Source organism: Leiobunum rupestre, chromosome 6 (assembly GCF_980474605.1).
Source record: "Leiobunum rupestre chromosome 6, qqLeiRupe1.1.hap1, whole genome shotgun sequence".
NCBI lineage: Eukaryota > Metazoa > Arthropoda > Arachnida > Opiliones > Sclerosomatidae > Leiobunum > Leiobunum rupestre.
Genome location: NC_143389.1, coordinates 12,678,149 through 12,690,385, shown reverse-complemented (window position 1 = coordinate 12,690,385; position 12,237 = coordinate 12,678,149). Strand labels below are relative to the sequence as shown.

Sequence of the window (12,237 nt, the reverse complement as noted above, 5' to 3'; positions counted from 1 at the left end):
TTTTGATTGAACGAAAATAGGTGATAATATTATTATTATTTTTTTTATTTAAATTAATTTAATTATTCACTCGAAGATCTATTTGGTCCGAGTTTAACGTTGTTTGTTCGCTCGAAGACCTATCGGTACGAGCTATTAGTAAGTTTTTTAATTTCTTCAAATTTATTTAGGGTTTAGCTTTATTATCCCTTTTCATTATGGACTTATCTACTTATTCGTCAATTTTATCAATATTATTAATAAACTCCTTTATTTATGATTATCAAGTAATTTTCTAAAAGTACCAAGAGTCATTTTTTAAGCCGCTTAAAACGCGAAATCCCGGAAACGGTTAGTGGATCGAATCAATGCATCTAAGTCCCAATAGAAACTATAAAAGTTCACTGTTCTTTGGTAATTTAAGCCATTCAGGATGAAAATTTATTGTCCAAACCATTTGCCATGGATGTACTGGCCGTATTCGTAGGGTGTAATGATTCCTGACGTTGTTTGACCATACATGTATTGCATGCACTGCATTCGCCCACATACTCTAGAATCTCCGCTGACAATAAATCACATCCTTGGTTTTCCGCACCGTAGCTTCGGGCCCTACATGGCTATAATGAATTCATTTTAAAATGTCTTGTCTATGGCTTCGGGTATGAGGATTTTAGGGCCTTTGTGAAGGATTCCTTCAGGTTTCACAATTTTCCCATGAGCTTCCGAGTATTCCGGGATTTCTAGGATGACTTGAACTCTATTTCAATTTAACTCCTGCAGCACTATGTTTGGCTGCCCGCTCTCGGCGACCCTGATTGTGTCGCAGGGGTCAATTGTGCGTTGACGTAGGTCTTCAACGTCTCGAACTTCAGTCGTTTATACCAAGTACTTGATATTGCTCTAAAGATAGAAATCACATGGGTTTAAATCAGGAGATCTGGCTGGCCATGCAACAGTTCCACCTCAACCTATCGACCTCTCAGGAAACTCGGCATCAAGATGAGTTCTAACCCTAATGCCAAATGAGGGGGTGCATAAACCACTAGCGTTGGTTTTCTGACAACGGTACGTCTTTCAGTAGCACTGGTAAAATGTCTTGTGCGAAACACCAGTTAGTCTTGGTGGTAGAAAGAAAGGTTCAATTAAATGGTCGCCAACCATTCCGCACCCGACGTACGGTAGTCGCAGTGACGTAGGTAGGTGGGGGTCCCCCGCCCTGGGTGCCACCCGTTTGGGCGTGATTTGGGGTGACACCCGACCACGAAAAAAATAAAAACTTACACAAACTAGAGGCAAGTAGATAGCACACCATGATATCCACCCCAGGTTTCACCCCATGCTATTATATCCGCCCCGGGTGTCACCCAATGCTATGATATCCGCCCCAGGTATCACTCATGCTAGCTACGCCACTGGGTAGTCGTGTACGGATTTTCTCGCAGCCCTTCATGACAATTATGTAAATCGCAAATTCCGTCACAGGAAAAATTAGCCTCGTCAGAAGCTAGGAGCGTACTTAACCAATTCACGTCGTTCGTCTGCTCCTGAAACCAATGACGAAATTTGACTCATCTAGGATAATCGGCCTTATTTAAAGGTTGAACCTTTTGTAAATTTAATGGGTGGGTCTGGTGCAATTACTCCGATACGGTACAAAGAATCGAAAACGGCTGTCTGGGCGGGATCTGATAGACCTTTATTATAAGTTGGGTAAAAATGTCGACCCACCCTACGAAATTTCAATTAATATATGGATACGAATTTCCTGTCTTGCGAAGTTTCGCGTTTTCGGTTTAAAATCCAAGCCTACTGCAGCTGTGGGACAGTGGGAAGGATGAACAATTCTTGGCGACAGGAAATTGAGAGACTGGTTTAAATCTCAAATTCTGGGTTTTTTCCAGTCTTTTTGGCCGCAAGTTCGGTGGGGTTATACGTATTTTAAAATATTTTCTCGGTAAAACGGTAACATAGTATAAGCATCTGCGGGGAGTAGTGGCGTACTACTATAATCCCAAGCATCTGGGAGGCAGAGTTTGTGGATGGCCGTGTGAGGACGACCACCAATCCCCCAACTGGTGGTCGGAATACTTCCGCCACGGGTGTCCGCACCCCTGTCCCCACGTATCCCCCCGTTGGCGTGGCCGTTACACATATCGCGCCCTGATTAATCAAATGGACGAGAGGACTGAATTGACACGCTGGGGGGTGCTACTTCCAAGCTTACTGCAGCTGTGGGACAGTGGGAAGGATGAACAATGCTTGGCGACAGGAAATTGAGAGACTGGTTTAAATCTCAAATTCTGGGTCTTTTTGGTCGCAAATGGACGAGAGGACTGAATTTTCCCACACGTCACAATCGACTAAAAAAAAAGTATAAGCATCTCCTTCGGTCGGTTGAACACGCATTGAGAAGTTCCATTCGGACGATAAAAAGTTATAATTTAATCATGGCTGATAAAACGGTAAGTAATTTATTATTCTATTAGTCCCTTTAGTTCATATGAATACGAATATAAATTATATAATCTAGCTACTATAACAAATGAACTTTGGTTTTTCTTTGTATTAATTCTAAAAAAAAATTAAAATTATCGCGTGCCGGTATCGAAGATTTTTATACATCAAAATCAATTATCTAAATTTACGGCTGGCTTGGATATACTACGTTAGTACATGATATAGATAACAAAAATTTAAATTTTATTATGAAAGAATAAGACCTATATAGTGCCGATTAGATCAGATATTGTTTTTACATTCACCGCCAAGTAAAACCTGATATAATTTCACAAAAATATACCAAATTGTCTTTAGAATTCTATACGATTTCATAGAAAGTTTTGTACGACGAGTTATAAAAGAGTGTTAAATGTTTCTAAATTTAGTTATAAAGGCATGTTGCTATAGTGGGTGAAATATTTATCCCCCTTATGAAGTGAAGACACACCCCCCTAAGTTGTTTTGTGTTCCATTATCTCGAGCTTAAAGGAAAAGTCTAGGATGGTTAAAACTTGGGTTTATTTGAAAGATCATGTTTAAACATACTAAAAAATATAAGCCGATTGACGATAAATTAATTTTTAAACGAGCAAAATCTACCCGTCAAGCGAGCGGCAATTTTTTTTCACCTTCCGTGTTTCCATAGTAGCGGTGACGTTTTAAGACTAAACGCGGATTGGCTGCCTTAGTTGGTGGACGAATTCGCTCTTGACTCGGGTAACCGCTACTATGGAAACACGGAAGGTGAAAAAAAATTGCCGCTTGCTTGACGGGTAGATTTTGCTCATTTAAAAATTAATTTATCGTCATTAAAAAAGATAAGATAAGGCTTATATTTTTTAGTATGTTTAAACATGATCTTTCAAATAAACCCAAGTTTTAACCATCCTGGACTTTTCCTTTAAGCTCGAGATAATGGAACACAAAACGACTTTGGGGGGTGTGTCTTCACTTCATAAGGAGGATAAATATTTCACGCTTTTAAATTTTTTTAAGGGATGCCAATACCTTTTTAAGTAATAAGTGGGCGCAAATACCTTTTTAAATAGTGTGGGTACATGTACATTTGTTATATCTTGGCAAACCTCGAATGCTACTTCTAATAATAAGCCCATGAGAAAAGGGGGACCGCCATTGAAATACACAGGCGGAAGTGAGGAAACGGATGTTTCGTCCAAATGCTGAGCTGCCAGTTAAATTTGCGACCCCTGACTATTCTCATGGGTCTATTGCAATTTTCGTATCACCGGAAGTATATTATACAGGGTTGCCACACTACCTGAAAAAATCCGGAAAATAGTTCTAAAAATCAGGGAATTTTAAGACCCAGGAAGAAAGGGGATGGGGAGAAAGTCTGGAAATTTAGTTTGTTTTTAGTTTTTTATATCTGGTAATAATATTTATATACTTTTTATTTTGTTCTTGAGTTAATATATTACGTAAAATGGTTTACATGGGCAGTTTAATAATATTGATTTTTTTGTAGATGCATTGCAAGGATCGTCCCAGAAAATCGCAAAGATGTTAATACAATAATAAAATTTCTGACCAATAAAATTTTTCAGTTTGAGTTACAGAAATCAAAAAAAAAATGGATTTTGTAACAAAAATTTATAAATCAAATAAAACTTTCAGTATAGTATACTCGTTGTATTTATATATAAACAAACAATTATTAACAGAATATAAATCAGTAAAATTAAAACAGCTCAAAGCTGTGAAATGTACTATAGTTCTGAAAAAACGTAAGAAAAAAACACAAAGACGTGTAAGAAATGCAAATAAAAACAATAAAATTTAAAACTGTATCAGTAAAAACCACAGAATACCAACACAAATAAAAATAGTAAAATTGACAGTTGTTTCTGTCAAAAACACAGAATACCTACACAAATAAAAATAGTAAAATTGACAGTTGTTTCAGTCAAAAACACAGAATACCAACACAAATTAAAACTGTAAAATTTACAATTGTTTCTGTCATAATCAAAGAATACCAATGCGATAAAGACAGTCAAATGTACATTTGTTTCTGTAAAAAATACAGAACACCTACACAGATATAAATGGTAAAATTTACAGTTGATACTGTAAAAAATACAGAATACCTACACAAATATAAATAGTAAAATATATAGTTGATACTGTAAAAAATACAGGTTTGAAAAACAGAAGCCCACAGTAAAATCTGCAGTTGATACTGCAAGAAATACAGGTTTGAAAAACAGAAGTCCACAGTAAAATCTGCAGTTGATACTGTAAGAAATACAGGTTTGAAAAACAGAAGTCCACAGTAAAATCTGCAGTTGATACTGTAAGAAATACAGGTATGAAAAACAGAAACCCACAAGTAAAATCTACAGAACATTTTCTGTAATTTGGAAAAACGGCACATCGGCTTATTTTACAGTACTTTTCTGAAAACTCTACTAGCAGTCTTAACAAGTTAACAGTAAAATCAAGGATTCTATATTTTTAGAAGGATAGGAAGTAATGGCGCTTTCACGCCGGGAAGAAAACGCGCGACTGCGCAGTAGCTCCTTCCAAAAATTACCCAGCCAATGTCAAATATCGCTACCTATTCAAAAGTTAAGGATTAAAAAAGCTTAATTATTTTAGAGAAGTATTTCATCCAAGAGTGTACAAACCTCTGTTTCACTAAGTAAAACAAAATCTAAAGGAACTCTTGTGCGACCTATTGGTAAGAGTAAAAAATACAGTGTATGTAAATTTTAAAACTATTTATAAAATTGCATTATAGATCTAGGAATTAAAGAGCCTTTCGCTGCTCCATTGATGTTTTCTTCCCCAATTGTTGCAAGTGGAACAACGTCTTATGACACAGATTCTGAATCTGAGTATGAAGATTCGGTGGAAGAGCCAACACCAAAAGCAATTAATTTGAGTCATGAAACTGAATCAGCTAAAAGCGAGGACCACCCTAGTGATGTCACATACGAACCTAGTAGTGAAACTATTGTTAGCCCAGAAAGCGAGGAATTTGAATCAGACGAGTATGGTTTAATTATTATTGACTTGATTTGGTTTTTAACAATCCTTTTTATTTGTAGGGAGACTTTTCCATCTAGACTTGAGCCCCATCTGGAGGATAAATTTATTGTTTTCTCATCATGTCTCTTGACTCTCTTCAGAATCTGTCAAATTTGCCATAATAGCCTTGTCATAGACATTAAACGTAGAGTTATTGGCTCTTGTTTGTGTGTTACTACAGAATGTACCAAAGGTCATATTTTTAAATGGCAAAGCCACCCACAGTTTGGTCGAACCTCTTGGGGGAACTATTTGCTTGCCCCTTGCATGTATTTTTCCGGAGTTTTACCCACAAAATTTTTGCTGGTTTGTAAACAGTTCAAACTTCGATGCTTTGGCCCACGGATGTATTTCTACTACCAAAGGATGTTTCATAAAGTAATAGAAAAAGTATAATCATTTTGTTTTTGCTTTACATTTCGGTTGTCTTTAATATTTGGACGTATATATTTTAGCTTTGGTTAAGCGAACAGGATAAACTTTTGAATGAAATGAAAGCTTCACCCCTAAATGTGTGTGGAGACGGCAGAGCAGATAGTCCCGGTGAAATTTCATTTTAATTTAAATACTTTTAACTGCGCTTTATGTAAATTTTCAGAAAAATATTATTACATTTATTCATTTAGGTTACTCAGCTAAATACGGACTGTACAACTTTATGACGGGAGAATCCAAAAAAATAATACATTTCGAGCTTGTGCAGGTAATTTAAATAAATATTTTAACTAAAAACCTCTTTAAACTAATTTTAAACTTAAAATTTGACAGTCAACTGAAGTTAAATCATCTAATCAAATGGAAATGGAAGGCCTTATTAGAGGCTTAAAATTTTTCTATGATAAAGGAGTAAAAATTGGTACTCTCGTATCTGACCGTCATATCGCAATCACAGCTCATTTGAGGAAAAAACATCCAGAAAAAAACCACGAATTCGACAACTGGCATGTAGCTAAAAGTAGGATATAATTGTTCAATAATCAGGGTTGGAAAAAACCCGGCTAAGTTGTTTTTTTCCGGAACAAGTGGTAAAAAGAGGAAAAAACGATAAAAATTGGAGAAAACCAATTAAGGGATATTAAGATTTGATATGACTTTAAAATAATTAAATTGTTACAGATGTATTCAGATTTAAATATAGGCTTAGTAGATAATAAAACAGCTACTATATTCCAAATTTACAATCAAAATCAATTAGTTCATCTCTTTGAGAAAAAGTTTGTTTTTGTTACTCTAATTAATTTAAATGAATTTTTTTTTCAATTTTGGCCATTGGAAGTGAAAAAAACAAGGAAAAGTTCATTTTTACGTCCCACTTTTTACCAGGAAAAACTAAGTGGAAAAAACAGCTTAAAATTTGTCATCCAGTCTTTTCTTGGGAAAAACCATGGTTTTTTTCAACCCTGGAAAAAATGTGCCAACTCTGTCAATAATTTAGTTACTGATTTTCTTAAAATTTTTAGATATAAAGAAGAAATTAAGAGCTGTAGCTAACACAAAGGGTTGTGAAGATCTCGAAGTTTGGATGCAATCCATTATTAATCACTTATATTGGGTAGCTCGCTCATCAACCACTAAAGAAGAACATATCGGAAAATGGACATCATTGCTAAACCACATATGCAACATACACCAGGGTCACAGCAAAGCCTTTCCGAATTGCCTCCATGATGAGATTTCCAAGGAAGAAGAGCGATTTTGGTTACACAGAGGTGAAGTACAGTGTCGTAGCCAGGGGGGGCACAGGGGGCACGCGCCCCCCCGAAACGTATGGTTGTATGCACAATTTGTTTATTTTTTGTTTTACTTTTTTCATTGTGTGCCCTCCCCGAAACCAGATCCTGGCTACGCTACTGGTGAAGTACTTATAACGTTATCCTCTGGTTCACTCAGAGATCGCAGACTCGCTGAAATTGGATATCGAGCACTCAAAGATCAATCTGAGAGCGTAAAAGGAAAATGCGAAGAATTCTTTTAAACCAAATCAGTTGAAATAACTTTTTTTTAAAATTGAATAGAGTCCGTTGTTTACGAAAAAATTTCACCAATAATTCACGCCCCTCACACTTTGGCCGCAGTAGCCCAGCTCTCACAAAAGTATCAAACTTTTACATTAGAAGTGTTTCATTCTGTACTAAATTCTTTTACGCCAAAGAGGATTCATTTTCACAAAGATTCTATGGTCTCCAGGTATAGTTCAAATAGGCAATTGCTTCTATTTAATATTTACATCATTGCGTTCTTCTAGAACATGTTTAGCGGCCCTTCATTTTAATGAAAATGGACAGAAAGCGAAACAAATAAACCAACAAGGTGAAGAAGAGTATTACTTGGCATATCCAAAAGCCAAAGCTGGAGAACCAACTGTAAAAGCTATTATTGAGGAAAACACTTACGGTGAGTGGTAAATTAGAAAATATTTTTGTGATAATTTTAAATAATTTTTTTTTAGAATATGTGGAAAAATTATTAAAAATGGCATATGAAAAAGCCTTGGAAACTCCCATAGTGGGGTGGCGGAGTGGTTAGCACTTTCGCCTCGCAGCAAGAGGAGCCGGGTTCGGTCCCAGCTTGTGGCACTGGGTGAAAACTCGGAACAACTCCTTCTGCGTTGAATTTGCAAGTTCTCTCCCCACTGGTTTAAGGGTTTTCCCCCGAGTTCTTCGGGTTCCCCTTCCATAAAAACTTGTCGAGGTTAACGGTAATAGTTAGTGTAGGGAGCTGTTGGCTCGATCTCGTGGCATGCAGGGCTTGCCACCACCCTCCTACGCATTGTAACCCGGCCACCTGAATTAATGGCTTCAAAAGTCGCTTGATGACTTAGGCCTTAGGTGGTGCCTTGGGTATTAGCCTAGCTGATTATTATTATTATTATTATTATTAGTTAATGGCTTCTGCTTGTACAGCTGAAACGCTAGCGTCAAAGTATTCAGAAGGGGTAGATAAGAGCATTATCCTAGCAAAGAAACAAAGCCGATTTGATTGATAAATTCAGTGCTAGATTAACACCCTAGGAGGCCTCTAGGCATTAGCCTATCGGGGGCCCTTTTACTACCAGTAGAAGAAATATTTTTAAATAATACAACTGATGCAATGAAAAGAACATTTCCATAAAATACAGCTGATTTAATTAATAAATTATTTTAACAAAAACAATATAGTCAATTATTTATACAGGGTCTTTTTTTTTGCTCGGAAAAGTGTTTTTTTTCAAAAACTATTTATAGTACCGATTTCAAATTTGGAAGGTCAATTCTCTATACCGGGGGACATCAGTTTGAGAAATTTGAGCGTTTTCGGTAATGTTTTTCACCAATTTTGAAAAATTATTTTTCGACCACTAGGTGCGAGATAAAAAATTTCTATTATAAAGTTGTAGGCCGTCATCGAAAACCCTTAAAAATTGTTCACTCGACGAAAAACAATTTATTTATCAGTGAAAATTCGAGCTTGAAAGATTTACAAGTTGGTGAAGCCAAATTACGATTGTTTGAAACGATAATTGAAACCGAATTACCTAATCCAGTTGAAACTTTGGTTAAAACAACGACCGGATTTAAAAAACACGAGGCTATAGGTCAATCCTAAACATGCATTGGGTATTTAAAGGAAAACTTTGGGAGATTATTATCAGTGTTTGATAATATTTCGAACAATGCCTCGTTATTCAGTAGCTGAGCGTACCGAGATAGTTGCCATTTACTTTGGAGAAGCAGCGCAAAACCTTAGAAGAGTGACTGAAATCTTCGCAGAAAGACATCCAAATGGAGCACCATCTGTAAATACAGTAAGACGAGCAATTCACGATTTGAATCAATTTGGTAACTTGCAACCTAGGTTTCGCGGATTGGGTCAACCGGATTTAGACTTCGAGAACAATGTACTCGCGTACTTTGTGGCATATCCTCGTCACAGTTGCGCTAACGCCGCTGCTGATTTGGGTTGTTCTGCAAATCGTGTGTGGAAAATTCTTCGTAAGATTCGCTATCACCCATACAGAGCTACGCTCCACCAAGGACTAATTGACGGAGACCATCAAAGACGTTATGAATTTAGCAACTGGTTACTAAATGCTGTCCAAGAAGATAGACAATTTTTGCGCCATGTTTTGTTCTCCGACGAAGCGTCATTTTCTAGAGATGGGCCCTTTAATCATCAAAACAGCCATCTTTGGTCTGACATCAACCCACATTGGGGTTTTGAATATCATCACCAGGTTCAATTTGAACGGGTCAATGTTTGGGTTGGACTTGTTGGAAACCGTTTGATTGGTCCCTTTTTCCTGCCGACGAACCTCAACGGCCAAAGGTATTTACATTTTCTACAGAACGAACGCAATCGACGACCTTCCATTGGCTGAAAGACGTCAGTTGTGGTTTCAGCAAGATGGCGCCCCTCCGCATTTTTCCCGGCAAGTAACTGAGCACCTCAACAACGAGTTTCCTGAAAGGTGGATAGGGAGAAATGGTCCAGTGCATTGGCCAGCAAGGTCACCTGACCTAACACCGCTGGATTATTTTATCTGGGGATTCGTTAAAGCAAAGGTATACGCCACGCCCATTGAAACTAGGGAGGAACTCATTAGACGAATAATCAGTGCTTGCCGAGACGTCACACCAGAAATGGTAGAGAAAGCGTTTGAGAACTTAATTGTCCGCGCACAAACCTGTGTTGCAGCCAATGGTGATATTATTGAAAATGTTTTGTAAAAATTTATGTGAATAAAATATCTGCATTTAAAAACCAAACGTGTACATTTTTTCAAGTGTGAAAACTCTACTACGTTTGTATTAGACTTGTTCCCTTTTCAATTATCGTTTCAAACAATCGTAATTTGGCTTCACCAACTTGTAAATTTTTCAAGCTCGAATTTTCACTGATAAATAAATTGTTTTTCGTCGAGTGAACAATTTTTAAGGGTTTTCGATGACGGCCTACAACTTTATAATAGAAATTTTTTATCTCGCACCTAGTGGTCGAAAAATAATTTTTCAAAATTGGTGAAAAACATTACCGAAAACGCTCAAATTTCTCAAACTGATGTCCCCCGGTATAGAGAATTGACCTTCCAAATTTGAAATCGGTACTATAAATAGTTTTTGAAAAAAAACACTTTTCCGAGCAAAAAAAAAGACCCTGTATATCAAACATCTTAAAATCTTGGGTATTTAAATCCCGTATACTCTTCAGATTCCGCTGGGAACAACTCCCTTATCTTCGATACCACACAACTTGGTATGGGTGTCCTACGATGCCTTCCCATTTTTCCATGCACAACGTATATATAATTTCGATAAGCAACATACCGATATTTTCTATAGAATTCACAAAATGATCAATTTCATGCACTGAAACATGTATCCTGCACCCTTTTAACTTACTCGTGGATATTAAAGTCATTCCTATCATTTGTGTTCTGGACGTACATTCTGTAGTGAATTTCTAACACATCAATATCAGTACAATTTTTGATGAATCTCTGATACGTTTGAATGCAGGAATGACCAAAAACCTGTTCTCTTATTTGGCGAACCTCTTGGCAACATAAACTTTCGATAACTGTTGGCATTTCTTTGCAATTGTTACAATGACACCTATTTAATTTTACATTATTATTAAAAGTTATTATTAGAGTTTAGATAAGAGTACTTACCAGTTCGTATTGCCAATTCGTTCATTATTAAGATTTAGGCCTACATCTAATGCTTCGTTTTCACTATCACTATCATTGTTAGCATTAATTGGTTGATGTTGAGCCAATCTCGGTTCAAACAAATATGGTTGAGCGCCTAAGTTTTGATCCTCCATAGTATCTAGGTTTAAACTAAAGAGATATTTAACTCCTCACAAAATTTATAACGTAATAAATATTACAAACAACGAACTAGGAACGACCGAGGCTTAGCGAGCTCTAGAATCGATTGATTTTTTCCCGGAAGCTTCGAGCGATTACGTGCGAAAAGAGATAAACCATTGGATGATTGGTCGGGGACCTTATTTCAGACGACGCGTCGGATGCGCGGCAAATACAGTTGAGAGGCCATCGGAAGTGCCAAGGCCCGATTTTCTCGAAGTTAAAAATTAATTTAAATTTAATTTCAAACCATTTTTTAGGGTGAGTATGATTTTTGTACAAGTTTTAGGTATGCGAATCGATAAAAAATAGGTTGGTTCGGCTTTGCATTATCCCTTTAATTGTTTAAAAATGACTAGGGTAAAACACTGTGCATATCCGAAATGTAATAGTGATAATAGATACGGAAATAAACCCCATATGTTGGGTGTTACATTTTTTCCCTTTCCAAAGACAAAGAGAACACCTTTACAATGTAGTAAATGGCTCAATTGGTTGAAACAAGTAAGGAGTGATTTTAAAGTCGAAAATATAAACAAAAGCACATACTTGTGCTCAAAACATTTTGTTGGTCAAAGTGGTCCAACATCCGTTAACCCGGATCCTGTTCATAATGCAGTAAGTATCAAAGCCGTTTTATTATTCAATATTCATATGAAGTTTCTGATGGTATTTCTCTTAGAGTGCATTCCCAATAGTAGAAATGCCACCCACAGCTGATTGTAAAGAAAATGTTACTGCTGAAAATATAAATCAGTCCTCTTCAGACGTGTTAATTGAAACAGGAGCTCAAATGGAAAGCACACCCGAAGTAATGGATATAATGAGTTTAACTCAATCAAAATCCATTCACA

At 36.7% G+C, this 12,237-nt stretch overlaps 1 protein-coding gene across 1 annotated transcript; it reads right to left on the bottom strand.

Moving 5' to 3' along the window:
• Positions 1-10,681: 10,681 nt before the first annotated feature.
• LOC149939293 (P2X purinoceptor 7-like) lies at positions 10,682-11,337 on the bottom strand. Its single transcript, XM_090179106.1, has 3 exons — positions 11,183-11,337; positions 10,911-11,123; positions 10,682-10,844 (listed from the first exon to the last, which is right to left on the bottom strand). The coding sequence occupies exons 1-3, from the start codon at positions 11,335-11,337 to the stop codon at positions 10,682-10,684; spliced, it is 531 nt and encodes a 176-aa protein (XP_090035232.1).
• Positions 11,338-12,237: the final 900 nt, after the last annotated feature.

Coding starts and splice junctions, on each gene's coding strand:
- LOC149939293 (XM_090179106.1), bottom strand. CDS start 11,337: ATGGAGGATCAAAACTTAGGCGCTCAACCATATTTGTTTGAACCGAGA. Junction 11,124..11,182: donor CGAATTGGCAATACGAACTG/GTAAGTACTCTT, acceptor AAAATTAAATAG/GTGTCATTGTAACAATTGCA. Junction 10,845..10,910: donor AATGACTTTAATATCCACGA/GTAAGTTAAAAG, acceptor TGAATTCTATAG/AAAATATCGGTATGTTGCTT.